The sequence below is a fragment of the Trichechus manatus genome, unplaced genomic scaffold, assembly GCF_000243295.1.
Source record: "Trichechus manatus latirostris isolate Lorelei unplaced genomic scaffold, TriManLat1.0 scaffold00076, whole genome shotgun sequence".
Lineage (NCBI taxonomy): Eukaryota > Metazoa > Chordata > Mammalia > Sirenia > Trichechidae > Trichechus > Trichechus manatus.
In genome coordinates, this window is record NW_004444012.1 from 9,640,402 (window position 1) to 9,659,783 (window position 19,382).

Genomic DNA, 19,382 nt, shown 5'->3' on the forward strand with positions numbered 1-19,382 from the left:
CATGTTGCGGCATGTATCAGAACTTCATTCTCTTTATGGCTGACGGCTATTCCATTGTACGTAGGCACCACATTGTGTTTATCCATTTTTCTGTTGATGGACATTTAGGTTGTTCCCACCTTTGGCTCTCGTGGATAGTGCTGCCGTGAACAGTGGTGTACTAGCCATCTTTTTGTTGTAAGTTGTTAAGGATACCTGATTAAATTGTAGTGCCATCTGACATCAAAATCTCCATTTGGGTTAGTAATTGTTGGCCCAATTAAAAATGCCTGTCTTATTTCAAATTCATCATCTGAGGGGCCATTCTGTTTTGGAAAAATTTCATAAGAGCAGGATAATAATCAAAATCCATCAGATGGGGAACTATTGTTTAAGGGGTACCTGCGTTTGTATTTGGGGTGATAAAAAACTTTTGAAAAGAGACAGTGATAATGGTTGCACAATGTGGTGACTGTAATTAATGTCACTAATTCTGCATTAAAGAATGGTTAAAATGGCAAGAATTTTGTTATATAGATTTTACCACAATAAAATTAAAAAAAAAAAAAATTCAGTCAGATATAGGATTTCTAAGTGGCGAATCTGTCGAAAGTGAGCCTAAATTGACGGAAAGCCCTGTCACAGATAGACCCTTGGGTAAATCAAAGAGAGCTTATCTGTCTAAGGATATGGAAGCAAGTCAGTATAGTCCAGATACATGACAAGGAGATCGTTAATGTTACTTACCAAGGACAGACAGAAGTGTAAGCTTCCAGACCCTAAAATCATCACCTGGCCAGTACACACTTGGGGATTACATTTGAGTGAATGAGGGTGAAATCACATTTTCTGGAAGCCTAGTTCTCCCACTGTAGATCCAGCCTTAAATACATGAGTCTGGAACAACTCTCTATATAGGTTGGTCTGGCTGTGTGTTGGGGACTCCTTCATCTGAACCAGGTGTGCCTCTTCAGTCTTAGATTTAGACAAGTGTGTTATAGGGTACAACATGGTACATTCACGAATGAACACAGTCCTTGCTGATCGCTCTCAGCCTCCCAGAGTAACACACCGTGGTTACAGTGCATGGGATGAATTTATTTTCTACCTAGAAACATATACACATCCAAACTATCAACAAGTGTAAGGGGAGAATTTTTAGACAGGCAAGGATTTGAAAACTTTCTACCTGCAAACTTTCTTAGGAAAGACCTTGTGCTCTGGCAAAATGAAAAGAAGCAACTAAGAAAGAGACAGGCCTGGGCTCCGTAGAGTACTGAGGGGATGTCCCATGAAGACGGCTAGGTAGCTGGTCTTGGAGAGCAATCAACTGACACTGGAAAGAGAGGACAGACCTCCAGGAGGGAGGGAAGTCCAGGCAAAAGGAGGGTTTAGAAGATTTGGTTCTATCCTTTGAGAAATAATAAAGGTAGATAATATAAATTTGTTGACCATTGGGATATGCTGCTTAGATGTCCCTTTAAGAGAACCTACTGAGGAGAGCATAGCCCCAAGGCCATGTTTCTCTGGGCTCTTTCAGGCAGTGACTTAACCCAGCGTGGATACTGCAGCAGAGCCAATTCTGCCCGGTGCCTGATTCCTTAATGGGCACCTTTTGCTCAGAGATTCCACTTTGATCTGGCAGAACTAAGAGTTACAGTGCAGTCTGAGGCTCTTCCTACCCAGGTGGTGCTAAGCACTATGAAGAAATGGAAAACAAGATAAGGAGATAAAAATCAATTGTGGGACATCCAGACTCTCTGAGGGACCAAATTACAAGGGTGAGAGCTGTGGGGACCATAGTCTTGGGGAACATTTACCTCAATTGGCATAACATAGTTTATAAAGAATATGTTCTATATTCTATTTGGTGAGTAGCGTCCAGGATCTTAAAAGCTAGTGAGTGGCCATCTAAGATACTCCACTGGTCCCACCCCTTCTGGAGCAAGGGAGAATGAAGAAAACCAAAGAAAGACATAAGGGAAAGATGAGTCCAAAGGACTAACGGACCACAACTACCACAGCGTCCACCAGACTGAGTCCAGCACAGCTAGATGGTGCCCGGCTCCCACCACCGACTACTCTGACAGGGATCACAACAGAGGGTCCTGGACAGAGCTGGAGAAGGATGAGAACAAAATTCTAACTCACAAAAAAAGACCAGACTTACTGGCCCAACAGAGACTGGAGAAATCCTGAGAGTATGGTCCCCGGACACCCCTTTAACTCAGTACTGAAGTCACTCCTGAGGTTCACCCTTCAGCCAAAGATTAGATAGGCCTTTAAAACAAAACGAGACTAAATGGACACATCAACCCGGGGCAAGGACTAAAAGGCAGGAGGGGACAGGAAAGCTGGTAATAGGGAACCTAAGGTTGAGAAGGGAGAGTGTTGACACGTCATGGGGTTAGCAACCAATGTCAAAAAACAATATGTGTATTTATTGTTTAATGAGAAACTAATTTGTTCTGTAAACCTTCAACTAAAGGGCAACAAAGATAAAAACAAAGATTAAAAAAAAACTAGTGCCAGCTTCATAGATTTTGAGGAATGAGATAATTCATGTAAATATTTTGCCCAGTAAATGTGTAATATTTGCTCTAATTATTATTAGTTTATTGCCTAGTACCTGGCACATAGTGTATATTTAATAAATTAATACACTTAATAATTTACTTAGCTGATCACACTAAATTAACGTTCAATGCCCAGTTTCTAAGCTCAGGTTATTAAATGTGATTGTTTCTTTTTAAATATTGTGTAATTCTTGTCTTTGCCTATGATTTAGTGCTAGAGAGTTTTAAAATGATCCTTTAGATATGGAGTATGGTTTATTTTATTTTGTTCCATTTAAATTCCAATTCTTCCTGAGCATTATAACTCTGTACATAGGAAACGGCAGATGAATGTCTCCCTCTCCAGGATGGAAGTCAGACTTGTGCATCCTCTTGTGATGAGAGCGAGATACAGGTTAGAGAGCAGGACCACGCTGAGAGGAAGACCGGCAGCTACATCACCAAATCGCGGAGAAGGCGTAGGACAGTCCAGGGGATCCCTGACTCCCAGGTGAACGGAAGTGTGCAAATGAAAATATGCCACCGCTTGGGCCAAAATTGGTGTACTCTTAGGGAGTTTTCTTTCTGAATTCTCTTATGATATGAGATAGTTGTAAATGAGAGTCGCCTATTAATACAAATGTTCAGAAGGACTACCGTCTATTATAAAAATCTTCATGGCCATCAACATAGTTACTCATATATAGATCAGCGACCCTACTCATCTCTGCTGGCAGAACACCTGGGCGCACAGACAGAATTCTGCAGGTGATTTCATGATTCATGAACTCCAGCTTAAGAACTTCTGAGGTGGATTATTTACAAATAAAAACAATATACTGTCTTCTTCCCTGCTTTTGTGTTTTTCCCCTACCCCTACCTCTGCCCCCCATCCAATAAAAAAAGATAGAAAAGAACCCCTAATAATTAGTTAAGTGTTTTTTGTTTTTTTTTTAAAGCTTTTTTAAAGTTGCTAGTTGGCACGTTGCACTATCAGTAACTGTGTACTGGGTTTGCCAGATGAACTTGGCTTGTGGGAGTGAGTCCTGGAGTGCGTAGAAGGCCCCCTCGGCTTGGCCCTTCACCGTGTGTCGTCCATGGTGGTGCTGGTGGCCCTCACACGCCAGACGCTGAGCCCGCCTAGGGTTTGGTAGTGTACAGCTCCCCCTTCACCTCCATGTTGCAGCCCCCAAGAGAGCGGCGCCGTGTGACTCCCTGAGGTTGGGAGGCTCCACGCGCTGTGAGCTCCCTGAAGGCATAGACAACTCATGTCTGTGTCGCTCATCACCGCACCCGCAGGGCCTGGCGATCGGGAAGCACTCGGTTTGCTGAATATACGGAAGTTCATTAAGCGTTCACTTAGATGAGGTGCAGCAAATAAAAAGGAAAGAGTTACCAAGATTGAATGCCATTTTTTTTCTTCCTCTTTCCTAACTTGCCCCAGTCCTGGTGATCAGTAAACAGTATGGTTATGGGATTAGCCAGGGGCTTCGCTCCCTTGCTTCCAGTGAGCTCTGATTCTATTCTTCTATTTTATCCTTTTATTCAAATGTTACTTTTACAAGACATGATCCTGAATTTTTCACTTTCTAGCTTCATATAGTCCCTTGGTCATTAGATTATCCAGTGTCCCCAGCATCTCCTGTTCCCAAATTTCACATTCTTGTGACACTTGGTAAGACACTTGGTAAGAACCTAAAATCTAAAACATTTCATCCTCCTACTTAAACTCTTTTAGCCATTCCCCCCACCACCACCAATTTGGTACCTCATTTAAATCCTTTATTTCCCTTCAATTTTGTAGCAGGATCATTCAGAACGGAAGATGAGCGATCTCACTGAATTCCAGAATCAGGAGCAGCCAGAAAACCAGGATCTCAAAACTGCTGGAGAAGCTCCTACTCCACCAGATGAGAGCCAAGGAGATGAGAATGCAGATTCCATGGAAGAAAGCAGAATTAATGGTATGCTGTGTAACCTTGAAAGTCCGAGCTCTGCAGTTGACAAAGTTAGAATCAAATACATTCGCCCATCAGGTCATCTTTAGTAACTTGGTGCAGAAACCAGAATAAGAGTGCTTGTTGGAAAGTTGATCTCTACTTGGGAAGAGCCAGGCCCACTCATTTCCTTTTATCAGCCTGTTCTGGATGACTCCAGAGACAAATAATTTTCAAGAGTAGAAAGGATTCTTGAGACTAGAGAGTGTGAGGACTGCTAATCTAATTTATAGACCTTCCTGTCCCAGTAATGTCCTCTGAAGGAAAGACAAATCTGGGATCATACTTTGCCTTTGCATAGTCATATCTCTTTAGTCTAATTTGGAACAAGTTCCTCAGTCTGTCATTGTCGTTCATGACCTTGACATTTTTAAATGCAGACCAGTTATTTTGTCCCATGGCTTGGTTGTTTTAATGTTTCTTCCTGATTAGATTCAGATTATGCACTTTGGCAGGAATCCCACAGAAGTGGTCCTGTGTCCTTGTGCAGCATGCCACAGACACGGGTGTCGATTTGACCCATTGCTGGTGGTGGTAACTCTGTCACTTGGCTATGGTGCTGTCTGCCTAGCCTGTCCTCTGTAAAGTTACTCTTCCGCTTGTAATGAATAAGTATCTTGTGAGGAGTACTCTGACTGTCAACGTCTTGTTTCTCACCCAGTGTTCCTTCTCTGGCTTTAGAGCCAAGATCCAAGCAGGAGCCCCTGCAGCCCCCCAGCTCTCTCGAAGCATCTGTTGCCTTGTTTTAGGGATGCACGGGAGAACCTTAAGGATGACATAGTTTCTAGTAGATTGCTTCAAGTTGGAGAAGATATAGGAATGTGGAAAGTGATTGTGATGAGTGGGGGAAAATACCAAATCTTATATCCACCATGATTTCAACTAGATTTCTGAAAAATAAAACCAAAATAAGTACAGGAGTTGGGAGCCAGAGGAAAAATGCCAACGTGCTGGTGGTGATTTGGAGGCTGGTGGGTTTGTGTGATTTCATCATCCCAGTTAATTGTATTTTAGATGAAGGTTTACAGAACGAACTAGCTTCTCATTAAACAGTTAGTATACGTATTGTTTTATGACATTGGTTAACAACCCCACGACATGTCAACACTCTCCCTTCTCCACCTTGGATTCCCTATTACCTGCTTTCCTGTCCCCTCCTGCCTTCTAGTCCTTGCCCCTGGGCTGGTGTACCCCTTTAGTCTCGTTTTGTTTTATGGACCTGTCTAATCTTTAGCTGAAGTGTGAACCTCGGGAGTGACTTCATTACTGAGCTAAAAGGGTGTCCGAGGGCCATACTCTTGGGGTTTCTCCAGTCTCTGTCAGGCTAGTAAGTCTGGTCTTTTTTTGTGAGTTAGAATTTTGTTCTACATTTTTCTCCAGCTCTGTCTGGGACCCTCTATTGTGATCCCTGTCAGAGCAGTCAGTGGTGGAAGCCGGGCACCATCTAGTTGTGCTGGGCTCAGTCTGGTGGAGGCTGTGGTAGCTGTGGTCCACTAGTCCTTTGGACTAATCTTTCCCTTGTGTCTTTACTTTTCTTCATTTTCCCTTGTTCCCGAAGGGGTGAGACCAGTGGAGTATCTTAGATGGCCGTTCACAGGCTTTTGAGACCCCAGATGCTGCTCACCAAAGTAGAATGTAAAACATTTTCTTTATAAACTGCGTTATGCCAGTTGAGCTAGATGTTCCCCAAGACCATGGTTCCCACAGCCCCAATCCCACTAATTCAGTCCCTCGGGAGTTTGGGTATAATGACATAAATTCATTTTAAACAATCTAATTTTTTTTTTTTTTTAGTATTATTGGTATATTTATATAACTTCTATACAGAAAGCATATTCCTTCACCTGCTTGAAGCACATGAGCTAAACTTGTAGTGGTGTTATAATGCGCTCTCTGTGCCCCTTTCGTACCATGTCTGCCACCACCTCGGCAGAATCTTACGTGAAAATGCCCTGACAGAAATTTTTTAATAGGAAGACGTCGTTTGAAATCCTTCATTAGTTCTGTGTCTGGATTTAGGTAATGAAGATTCAAAGATACCTTCAGAAAGAAAGAAATATCTCTGCACAGATGCTTTTTTAAAAGCTGGAAAAAATAATAAAACTGGAAGCACTACTCCAAGTAAGTGTTGTCCACAAAGAAACCTAAGGTAATGGCTGGCTCACAAGATTCAGGGGGAGAGGCAGGGTAGACCTTAGGCCTCAGTGCTTGCATCCCGGCTCCCTCACTTTCTAGCTTGGAGGCCTTGGGTAACTTATCCTTGATAAACCCGCTTCCTCAGTGGAAAGTGGGAATGATTACACTACCTATTTCATCAAGTTGATATGTGCAGATTAACAGAGGATATCGTTTTCCCCACTGATTACCTAGCACAGCAGCTAGCACATAACAGGTATTCAATAAATATGATGAATGAATGTCTAGAAAGTACATGGCACCATGCCCATGTTGGACTAAGCTTCTAGTAAGTCTAAGGACTCCGGTTCTGGATGTGTAATTGTTGTCTATCTAGTCTCACTAGCACATTGCTTAGCAAATAGGTTATTGATGGAGTGCTGTGTATTTGTAGTTTTTAGAACGCTGCTCCACATATATTACAAACTCAGTAAATGTCAGATACTAAATTAGAATAGCACAGAGCAGGGGTGAGCAAACTACAGATTGCCTTGCCTTGTTTTGTATAGCCTCTAAGTTTAGAATGATTTGTACATTTGTAAAGAATTTAAAAAAAAAAAAAAAAGGAAGAAGAATATGACAGAGACTTTACATGGCTGCAAGGCCTAAAATATTTACTATCTTGTTCTTTACAGAGAAGGTTTGCCAATCTCGGGTATAAATCTTCCTAAACGTAATAAAACAACAAATTTATTATGAATATATCAAAGGCCAATTAATTAATTGGTGAGGCGAGAGGGTAAATCTGCTACTCCTTTCTTATCTTCTGGTCTAAATCAAGATGTTAGCTCACACTGAAATGAGCAATGGGGAGATGATGGGTGTTTGGTTTTCCGTAAGATGAATATGCTTTGCCTTTGAGTTTCCAAAAACTTAGTGTTTTGAAAGTAAGGTTTTAGCAAAGATGATAGTGAAGCTGAATGTCAGCAATGCAGAGAAGTATTAGCAGGAAAAAAAAACAGGGAAGGTGACTAAATGGATTTTGTCTTGTTATTAATTTTCATATTTTGGGGAACATTCTAGACTTTAAGAAGCTTCATGAGGCTCATTTTAAGAAAATGGAGTCCATAGATCAATATATTGAGAGAAAAAGAAAACATTTTGAAGAGCACAGCAATTCACTTAATGAACTGAAGGTATGTTGACAAATTGTGTTCTTAATGAGACTAAACAATTTGATTTGAATGTTGAAATTGTGTATACACCATGATTAATAGAGCCGACTTTCTATTGTTCTACCTATGGAGTGGATTTGTTTGGGTTTAACATCTTTATTATCTTAAAATTGCTTTCCCCAACTCTGAGAATTTTCAAAACCCTCCAAATAAAACTGAATCCTTAGAATGAAGAAATAATTCCAAAGCAGCAGTAAGCTGTTCTGTTTTACGTATTCAGACGCTTTGCCTATTACTTTTGTTGAGGATGGACTAACTTATGACTGAAGCCTTCTTCTTTCCCATCTCTCACTAAAGAAGAAAAGGGGGTGATTAACAGTGGCTAGTTTCAAGGCTTCCTATGGTAACTGAGTTCCCTGGGGGAGCCTGCAGTCCAGGTCCTGGTGGACTCAATGCATCTTAAAGTAAGAGAAGGTGAAGAAATCAATCTGGAGGTTGAATTAGCAGAATAGTGAGTTGATAGCTCCCTAGAAAGTTGATGTTATTGTCTTACACACTATCTGGTGTTCCAGTTGCGATTGACTCAATTCCAACGATGTATGTCAGAGTAGAACTATATAGGGTTTTCTTTTATAATTTATTTTTGTTATTGTTGTTGAGAATATACACAGCAGAACAGACACCAATTCAACAGTTTCTACATGTACAATTCAATGACATTGATTACATTCTTCAAGTAGTGCAGCCATTCTCACCCTCCTTTTCTGGGTTGTTCCGCCCCCAATAACATAAACTCACAGCCCTCTAAGGTTCCTACCTAGTCTTTCAAGTTGCTCTTGTCAATTTGACCCCATACAGATAGATCTTAAGAGCACAATGCTCAAGGCAGACATTCTTTACTAGTTAAGCTAGACTATTATTTGATTTTAAGAAGACTTCAGGGGATATTTTTGGTTTGAGGTTTAAAGAGTTTTAATTTTTTCGGGTGTCCCTCCAGCCTTCGTTGCTCCAGAAACACTGGATTCCATGAGAATTTGAAATTCTGTTCTACGTTTCCCTTTTTTGATCAAGATTCTTCTATAGAATCTTTGATCAAAACGTTCAGTAATGGTAGCCGGGCACCATCCAGTTCTTCTGGTCTCTTGGCATAGGAGGCAGTTGTTCATAGAGGCGATTAGCCACACATTCCATCTCCTCCTATTCCTGACTCTCCTTCTTCCCTCTGTTACTCCCAGTGAATAGAGACCAATTGTGCCTTGGATGGCCACTTACAAGCTTTTAAGACCCTCAGGCACTACGCAACAAACTAGGAGGTAGAATAGAAGCACTAGACACGTTATTAGGCCAGTTAATTGGGATGTTCTATGAAACCATGACCCTCAACCTCCAAACCAAGGAACCAAATCCCATGAGGTATTTGGTTGTACGTAAGCAGCCTCAGCAACTACTTTTTGTTTTTGTTTTGCTCATTTGTCATTGTAAATATATCCATCACACAACTTTTACCAGTTCAACTTTTTACATGTGTACAACTTATTGACAGCAATTACATTAACCAGCTGTGCAACCCTACCGTTAATCGATGTATTTGTTCCATCACCATAAGCAGTAACCTCCCTTTTCCCCCCTCCCTGCCATCCCAGATAACCACTAATAAACTTTGGTTGCTATACATTTGCCTGTTCTTGTCTAAGTCAGGTCTTACAGTATTTGTCCTTTAGTGATTGACTTATTTTACTCAGCATAATGTCTTCAAGCTCTATCCATATTGTAGCATGTATCAAGACTTCATTTCTCTTACTGGCTGTGTAGTGTTACATTATATGTATGTAGCACATTTTCTTTACCCATTCATCCGTTTGTTAATGGGCATTTAGGTTGTTGCTACCTTTTGGCTATTGTGAATAGTGCTGCAATGAACATTGGCGTACAAGTCTCTGTTTGAGTCTCTGCTTTCAAGTCTTTTGGGTATATACCTAGGGATGAAATTGCTGGATCATATGGTAATGCTACTTTTAGTTTTTTTGAGGAACTGCCATATTGTTTTCCACAATGGCTCTACCATTTTGCTTTCCCACCAGCAATGTGTAAGTGTTCCACTTTCCTCACATCCTCACCAACATTTGTTATTTTCTGGGGTTTTTTATCTTAGCCAGCCTAGTAGGAGTGAAATAGTATCCCATTGTGGTTTTCATTTGCGTCTCTCTGGTGGCTAATGAAGCTGTCTTAGTCATCTAGTGCTACTATAACAAGAAATACCACAAGTGAATGGCTCGAACAAAGGGAAATTTATTCTCTCACAGTTTAGGAGGCTAGAGGTCCAAATTCAGGGTGTCAGCTCCAGTGGAAGGCTTTCTCTCTCTGTTGGCTCGGCTCTGGAGGAAGGTCCTCGTCATCAATCTTTCCCTGGTCTCTGTTGGCTCTGGAGGAAGGTCCTTGTCATCAGTCTTCCCCGGTCTAGGAGCTTCTCAGCACAGGGACCCCGGGTTCAAAGGATGCGCTCTGCTCCCAGTGCTACTTTCTTAGTGGTATGAGGTCTCCCATCTCTCTGCTTGCTTCTTTCTTTTATATCTTAAAAGAGATTGGCTTAAGTTGTAGATTAATCTTGTAGATTGAGTCTACATAACTGCCGCTAATCCTATCTCATTAACATCATAGAGATAGGATTTACAACACATAGGGAAATTACATCAGATGGCAAAATGGTAGACAGTCATACAATACTGGGAATCATGGCCTAGCCAAGCTGATAGATATTTTCGGGGGACACAATTCAATCCATGACAGATGCTGACCATCTTTTCATGTGTTTGGTGGCCGTTTGAATGTCCCCTTTGGTGAAATGTCTATTCAAGTCCTTTGCCAATTTTAAGATTGGGTTGCCTTTTTGTTGCTAAGTTGTCGAAGTTTTGCATATGTTTTTCTTATTAGATTCTTATGGGATATATCCTTTTCGAACATATACTCCCAATCAGGTTATCTTTTCACTTTGTTGGTAAAGTCTTTTGATGATCAAAAGTGTTTACTTTTTATGATGTCCCATTTATTTATTTTTGTCTTTTGCTCTTTGTGCTTTTGTTATTGTATTAGATATCCATTGTTAAAAGCTAGGCATTACAGTGTTGCCCCTGCATTTTCTTCTAAGAATTTTATGGTTTTGGTTCACACATTTAGGTCCTTAATCCATTTTAAATTTGTTTTTGTGTATGGTGTGATACATGGATCCTGTTTCATTTTTCTGCATGTGGAAATCCAGTCTTCCCAACACCCTTTATTGAAGAGACTAATTTTTACCCATTGAATGGACTTAGCACCCTTCTCAAAAATCAGTTGGCTATAGATGGGTGAGTTTATTTCAGGACTCTCAATTCTATTCCATTGATCTATGTGTCTATTATTATACCACTACCAGGCTGTTTTGATTACTGTAGCTGTTTAATGTGTTTTAAAATCAGGAAGTGTGAGTCCTCCTACTTTGTTCTTCTCTTTCAACATTGCTTTAGCTACTCAGGGCCTCTTATGGCCTCTTAACCATTCCATATAAAGTTGAGGATTAGTTTTTCCATTTCTGTAAAGAAGGCTGTTGGAATTTTGATCAGGATTGTGTTAAATCTATAAATCGCTTTGGGTAGTATTGATATCTTAACAAAATTAAGTCTTCCAATCCATGAACGTGGAACATCTTTCCATTTATTTAAATCTTTTTTAATCTCTTTCAGCAATGTTTTGTAATTTTCATGGTATAAATCCTTCACATCCCTGATTAAATTTATTCCTAGGTATTTTATCCTGTTAGATGCTATTATAAATGGAATCATTTCCCTAATTTCCCTTTCAGATTTCTCATTGCTGGTGTATAGATCCCAAACGATATTTGTTTGTTGAGCTTGTACCCTGCAACTTTGCTAAATGCCTATATTAGTTCTAGAAGTTTTCTTGAGGACTCTTTGGGGTTTTGTATAGATAGGATCATGTCATCCGTGAATAGAGATAATCTCCACAGGGTTTTCAATGTCTGATATTTTGGGAAGTAGATCATCAAGGCTTTCTACCAAGGGCTTCTGGTGGACTCGAACCACCATCCTTTTAGTTAGCAACTGAGTGTATAACTGCTTGCACCACGCAGGGATGTCTGTCTGATGTTGAGGGGTGCCAAAATGAGAGTTGGGAAACATTATTTTAAAATTAAATAATAGATAACAACCTGCCTATTTCTCAAAAAGAATTTGAGATAGTTTGTTGTAGTAAATACAACATACAGAAGTATAAAGATCATTTAAAAGGGACAGAAAACGAACACTGTTAGGTACAGTGCATGCTACTATTAGCTAGCTGAGTTTTGAGGGTTGTAAGCAGTAGAGCCCAAAAGGAAAAACACTGGGTGATAAGTTCTAAATCTTTTTTTTTAAGAGCATAACCTTCCTGGTAAGAAGCTTAATTTTGGGTAATAAACATTCAATATTTATAAAACTTACTGCTACTACAATTAAAGACACTGTTTATCAACCAGTGACAAAGCTAACAAACAATGACAAAGCTGCATCATGGCTTTGAACTTGTCCGTTACTTTACTGATCTAACAACGTGCGTGGACAATCCAGAGAAGCAGATAGTCACTGTGACTATAGTAAGGCTTTCTTACATATTAGCAAGGGCTAGGTATTACTACATTCACAGCTGACTACGTGGACAAGAGGCCCATGCTGATTCCTTACAGAAAGTAGACGTAGAGCTTCTTTTCTGCCCAGGTGTGAGCCAGCTGCAAAGATGTCTGGAGGCAGGGCCACACATCTTCCTTACCATGAAGCTGGGTCTACCTAACCGTGATTGGGGGTCAAGATGTCTATACTACATAATATGGATTAGTTAATTTTTCCGGTAAAAGTTAAGGGTTGAACAACTAACTGCCTCATCCATAAACTTGAGAATAGCCCTTGAAGATTGTTGAATACATGTGTAGCTTATCTATTTTTTTTAGCATAACTCCATCAAGATAGCCCCATCTAAATGAGTTGAATTATAAAAGATCACTCCACCACCAACCATTCCAGGATTTAGCCTGTCAGATGGGTTATTTGGAGATCAGAGAATAAGAAACGACAGGGACTTCACCATAGCTGATACTAAGTTGTTCTTGACAGTTAACATGTTTGGGGATTGGTCTCTTGGATAGTGATAGTGACAATAATAAGGGAGCAGAGATCCTATAGAGAATCGTCCTGGCCACGACCAAGGGTCGTGGGAGAGACTTAAGAGTTTTCTTGACTTTCATGATGAGAGGAGGGATACCTGGTTAATCTAGGAGCCAAATTGCCCTCTGAAAAGATCAGAAACCTTGTGCTCCCACCTATAGTATATGAAGGTGCCCGTTTATTTTGCCGAAGGTGGGAATTATCAAATTTTTACATCTTTAACAATATAATATGAAAATAATCTCACTTGAATTAGCACTTCTTTGATCGTTACAGAGGTTGGACATGTTTATATGTTATAACTGGCAATTTTTCTGTGAATTTACTTTATTAACTTTTGCCCATTTTTCCTATTTATGTGCCATTTATCTGTATTAATGGTACGTATGATTTGTTATAGTTTTCTACAGTAGATTTTTATTTGTATTTGTTTTATTTTTAGTTAAGTTTATTCAGCTTTTCCCTTTAAGCTGTGAGGTGTTTTTTTTTTGTCATGCTTTGAAAGGCCGTAACTCATTACCATTGAGTCAATTCCGACTCATAGCCACCCTATAGGACAGAGTAGAACTGCCCCATAGGGTTTCTGAGGAGCGGCTGGTGGATTCCAACTGCAGGCCTGTAGGTTAGCAGCCATAGCTCTTAACCACTGTGCCACCAGGGCTCCTGAAAGGCCTTTCGTACCCCACTATCATAAAAATATATTTGTCTATTTATTAGTGAGCTTTTATTATTTTTCCCTATGTTTAATCTTTAATCCACACTTTTATTTTTTGTGTATGGTGTGAGCGAGTTCTTCGCTTGGTTAGAACAGAATTTTTATTGCTAATATGGGAGGATGGAATTGAGTATATACACTGCTAACAAAACGAATTATTACTCAGCGTCGGCAGTCATAATACCCTGCCTGACAAAACCATCGGAAAGGTTGGTGCCCGGTGCAAACAGAGTCATTTACACATTATAAATTGCTCCAACAAATCTGTAGCGCTGATGATGGCCCTGGCCCAAGTGGCCTAATAAAGACAGTGTGGGAAGTAAGAACTTTGGAGGAAAGATGGAGTAAGATACAAAAGAGGTGGTTAAATGTAATGGCAGAGACTTAATACACCAAACTGTGTTCTGAGCCTATGGCGGCGATGTGAATTTACTACATATTTTGGCTTTAAATCTCTCACAGCATTATACTCTCTTCTGCTTGTGTGCTGTCTTAGTGCTACAAGAGAAATACCACAGTGAGTGGCTTTTGCAAACAGAAACTTATTTTCTCACAGTTTAGGAGGCTAGAAATCCTGCTCGAGGAGAAGGCTCTCTCTGTCCTGTCTGTATCTTTACACTGTCATTTTCAATAGTTCTATCTTTGTTGTCAGTTAAGTTATCTTCCTTCTGTTTGCAACAGATCTTAGACTAATGGTAGGAAAACATTCCATTTCTCTTTGTGCACAGACAGTAACCAAAAAAGAGAACCTAAGTGGAACGCTTCACAGCAATTTCCAAAGGAGTATTTCCTTCCTTCCTTTTTTCCCCTCCCTCCATTTTTTCCTTTCTTTAGTTTCTTGGAACAACTTTAAAATGTTATTATTTGGGGGTGAGGGGTGGAATTATTTGTAGATTTCACATACTAATTGTATAATAGTTTGTATTGAATAAACTGCATATCACGCTATCAAAGGTACCATGTTTCCAAGACAATCTAGTTATTCTCCTTTTCGGGTTTAAAATAGTTTCCCTTCTGCTCAATCCTTTCCCTAGTTAGAAAATGCCTGGGTGCCTGGGTATGAGTTCGCCCTTTCTGCTCCATCCTTTCTCTAGTTCTGCTCGGTCCTTTCCCTAGTTAGAAAATGCCTGGGTGCAGGGCAGCTGGGAAAGGCTTTCTCGTAGCAGCACAGCGGGAACTTTCTGTGGGGATCGCCATGGCAACACAGTGGCGGGTGCAGCTACAGGATGAGGTGGTGGGGAAGGAAGGGGTGATAGGCGGAGTTAAAAGTGGGGAGGAAGCAGGGGACAAACGGGGGCTCTCCTCTGCACTTTGCTGAGCAGACAATACTGTGTGAGAGGACAAGCTTAAAAACGCTGTTTTTCCCTCCTCAGAAGCAGCCCTTCCACAAGGGAGCGGTCACGGCTCCGACGGTGACTCCGGTTCCCGTCAGAGGAAGGTCCTCTGGGGCTCGCGCTCCTGGCCACGGGCGCTCGCAGCGCGGGTCTCAGGGCACCGCAGGTCGGAGCATCTTGGGTCCCAGGCGGTCAGTCAAGCCCTTTGCGCTGTCAGCGACAAAAATGAATGTCAGGTAAAGAAGTTGCTCCAAATGTAATCGGGCGAGAGTTCAAAGCTTAGTGCGCCTAAGACGTTTCAGGTAGATTCCATCAAAGAAGTTTTAATGATGGTGAAAAAGAGGATCAGAAACACAGAGATGGGTGAACAGTTTTCATCAATTTTCATCTTTTTCCTTTAAATTTGTGTTTGGTTTTCTTGTTTTACCCGATATCTCTAAGGACACACCTGATTAATAAATAAAGACAGGAAATAAGATATATATGGATTTTCTTCATTTTATTAGTGTGTATCTGCAAAGATGTCTAAAAAGAAATTGTTTTCAATGACTTAAACACAGAATTGAAGCTAAAGTTCTACAGAAAATCTCTCAATTCCGTGAACTGAAAAGCTGACTCTTCCTAAAGTACAGCCTTACGATGTCACAGTTGCCGCACGCCCCCTCGATCCCGTCTGCCTCCTTTGCTGTGGCTTTCCTGACATCAGGACAGCCCTCAGCTGGGACTGTCTCCGCAGATGACCATCTTCAGCGCCTTTCTTCTAATGTCCAAACTTTGGTTCTCTCCTTTTTGAGGACGTTTGAAGCCTCTGATAGAGCTGGCACATGGTGACACTTCCCCACCACGTGCTATCATCGAACATCATTTTTAAAACTGAAAAATGCCCTTCAACTTCGGATTTCTGTACTGAGTTAGCTTAGGATAGGAAGCACCCATAAGTGGCAAGTCTGATTTTATCGAATCCTACTTAAGAACACAGTGTTCAAGGGGCTAATCCTTGCTTCACTGCGAAGTCCAGAGCAGACTGGCGTTTGAGGCACTTCTAACACCTCTAATTTTCTGAACTCTCAGGGTCGTTAGTAAGAATTTGCGAGCATTGATTCAGGATCACCATCAAATCTTTAGTTTTAAATCCAGAAGTTCCTTTCTATTAATCCCACCACCAACCTTATGTATATTTATATTTGGCATAACAGGATTTTCATTGAATATAAGACATCATTGATTGAAGACTCACTGTTAGTTTATGAACCACCAAGGAAAACATTGCCAGTTAACTATGATGTGCTACCAAATGCAAAACACATCCCGATTTCAGAGATGTTAAAACAGGGAACATGTATGTCAGAGAATCAAAGAAATAAATACGTTTATGACAACCATGTTTTCCACTCACATGAATGACACTCTTTTAGGCGGGTGTAAGATCTGTTCCCATCAGTCAGCTGACATAGCAGTCAGCATCCATTCCCTTTGACTGGCCATCACCTGGGGAAGGAGGAGAAGGAAGGGGAGCTTCTTGGAGCATTTACTGAACTATAACATGTGGCGAGCTCTGTACTGTCACTAGCCGAGTCGAGAAGAACAGAAAATACAAGATTGTATTTCACAAATAACAAGTTGATAAAGGATTTGTTTTAGCATTTGAGTTTTAAGAACACATGTGTTCTGTAAAAGAGGTTCATTCATGTAACAGTATTTATTGAGGCCCTTTCGCTGCTTGGTGATGGTCAGGAGGTGTTGTTTGTAAGCTTCACACAAGTCCTCATGTCTTATACTCTGCTGTCCTGTTTAGGTTTTCAGCTGCTACTGAAGATAATGAGCAGAAACGCTCACTGACCAAGACTCCAGCCAGAAAGTCTCCACATGTCCTCGTGTCTGGGAGTACCCCAAAAGGCCCAGCTGTGCTCGGGACTCACAAGTTAAAGACCACCAAGGCTGATCCTGCCACTGGTAAAACACTTCTGGTTCATCTTTAAGCCATGTAACTTCCTGAAATTATTAAGTCTGTTTCTTTAAAGCTTCTCCATATCTAGAAAAGCAAAAATTTTACTGTTGCCTATTTTTCATTTTATATTTGTGGGGGAAAGGCCAGAGACGCCGGCCAGAAACTGAAATCCACCTGTGGCACCCGTCCTGTCCTAAACGGGTCCTAAGGTGGTGACCCTCCCTGAAGGCACTCAGGCCCTTCTAGGACTCAGGGATTAGAGGGAGGATCACAGTATTCATGACAGCCTCTGAATGGCCTGCAGGACTCAGAAAGTACCGGAATCCCAGGTCACAGAGTTCGTGGAGTAAATGCTACACTAGTAATAGATTGTGCAAGCCAGAATAAGCCACACATTCTACACACTGTCTGCTTTATCATCACCTACAATGAACTCGCAAGTGGTTTTCAAGAGAGTATTGCAATAGCGATGTGAGAGTTTAAAACAATATAATCGACACGTTGAGGCCTACGTTAGACCTAAGTATATCGAGATTCTCCTGAGAGGCCTATTGAACGTAACAGAGTCTAGAGCCTTGATTACCCTGAAAGCTTTGCCAGATTCCCGCAGACTGGAGGAATCTAACTGGAGCTTTAGACTAGAGGAGAGGATTACTGGATTACTGCTGGGGTTATCAGTGTAGGGGTTCCCTCTGAGGATTTCTTCATGCCGAAAAGACCTCCGTTAAAGACTGAGCAGTGAGACTGACAGCTAAACTTCAAGAGAGAGTCCCAGTGGAGGGGATAGTAAATTTATAGGATTCCCCCTCTACGTGATTTCTCTCATCCCTAGCCTACTCCTTAGCCTTATCTGTATAAGCAAGCAGACATGCCTTGGAATGTTTCCAATCATACTGTTGTACAGGGAGAAAGGATCTCGGGCAGGGAGTGGTGATAACTAATGGAGACTGGACTTGCCTCAGAACGGACTGTGTCATTTCACAGAGGGCTCTGAGTCACTCAGAGAAGGGCTCAGAAGTTCCTCAGATAAGGGCAGGAGGCAAAGATCAGATGTGCGCCACTTCCTGAGCCTTCTCTAAGTAATCCAGGCATGTGCCCAGGTGACATAGGGTAGCTTTTCATCCAATTATTATATATGAATTGTATATAAACAAAACTGGATGATTTTTTTTTTTCTGTGATTTGTGTCACTCACTCAGCATAATGTTTTGAAATTCATCCATGTTGATAAATGAGCTAGAGTTCATTCGTTTTCACTCTATTTCCCAATGGTACATGTCAGTTTATTTACCCATTTGACTGCTCATGGACATGTGGGTGTTTCCAACTTCTGTCATTACAAATAGCGTAGCTAGGAATATTCTTGAACATGTGCCCTGTGCGTGTGCACGAGTCTCCCTAGGCCTAAGAGTGGAGTTGCTCCGTCAAAGGTGTGCAGACATTTAACTTTACCGGTTGAATTGTACCAAATATGCTCCCACCAGCTGTGTATGACAGCCCTATTGTTCTACTCCCTGCTGGCCTTGGTATTGACACAGTGGGATAGCTTCAGCACAGAGGTTCGGTTTGGTTTGGTTTAATTAGGTGGTCCTAGATCCTGCTTGCCCATTCACAAGTACAGGCAAGTATTAACATTGGCAGTGATCTGGGCGCAACTGAGTGGCTTCTCCATTGAAGAGTAAGTATCATAAAATGTGTCAGATGTTTAGCGCCCAACTCTAGCAAAAAGGCTTACTAGATTATACTGTCCTGGCATGTTTTCAACTTTACGGTACAAAAATTCACATCCTTAAATAATAACGGCTTTTATCAGTAACAACCAGAGCCATGAATCTTTTTTTTTTTTTTTTTTTTTAATTTTTTTTTATTGTACTTAAGGTGAAGGTTTACAGAACCAATAGTTTTTCATTAAACAGTCAGTACACATATTGTTTTATGACATTGGTTAACAACCCCATGACATGTCAACACTCTCCCTTCTCGACCTTGGAGGACCTTTTTTTTTGGTGAAAATATACATAGCCACAGTTACACCATTTCAAAAATTTCTACATGTACAGTTCAGTGACGCTGATCACATTCTTCCAGTTGTGCTGCTATTCTCACCATCCTTTTCCAAATGATTCCATCATTAATTGCTTTCAACTCACTGTCCCCTAGGCTTCCCATCAAACCTTTTGCGTTGCTGTTGTCAATTTGATCTCACAGATAATTCTTTTGTTGTTGTACTTCAGACGAAGGTTTACAGAAGAAACTAGTTTCTCATTAAATAGTACACATATTGCCCTATGACAATGGTTAACAACCCCACGACATGTCAACACTGTCCTTACTCAACCTTGGGTTCCCTATCACCAGCTTTCCTGTCCCCT

General features: G+C 41.0%; 1 protein-coding gene across 2 annotated transcripts in view; it reads left to right on the forward strand.

Moving 5' to 3' along the window:
• The window catches only part of NUSAP1 (nucleolar and spindle associated protein 1), a 45,230-nt gene that overhangs the window by 20,292 nt on the left and 5,556 nt on the right, over nucleotides 1–19,382 (forward strand). The window contains exons 3-8 of one of the 2 annotated variants that reach the window (XM_023735140.1): nucleotides 2,902–3,045; nucleotides 4,339–4,498; nucleotides 6,551–6,652; nucleotides 7,730–7,842; nucleotides 15,105–15,298; nucleotides 16,858–17,015. In XM_023735140.1, coding sequence (XP_023590908.1) covers nucleotides 2,902–3,045; nucleotides 4,339–4,498; nucleotides 6,551–6,652; nucleotides 7,730–7,842; nucleotides 15,105–15,298; nucleotides 16,858–17,015 — 871 coding nt within the window. Of the gene's footprint in view, nucleotides 1–2,871; nucleotides 3,046–4,338; nucleotides 4,499–6,550; nucleotides 6,653–7,729; nucleotides 7,843–15,101; nucleotides 15,299–16,857; nucleotides 17,016–19,382 lie in introns of both variants that reach the window. The other variant, XM_023735139.1, reaches the window with a different exon arrangement.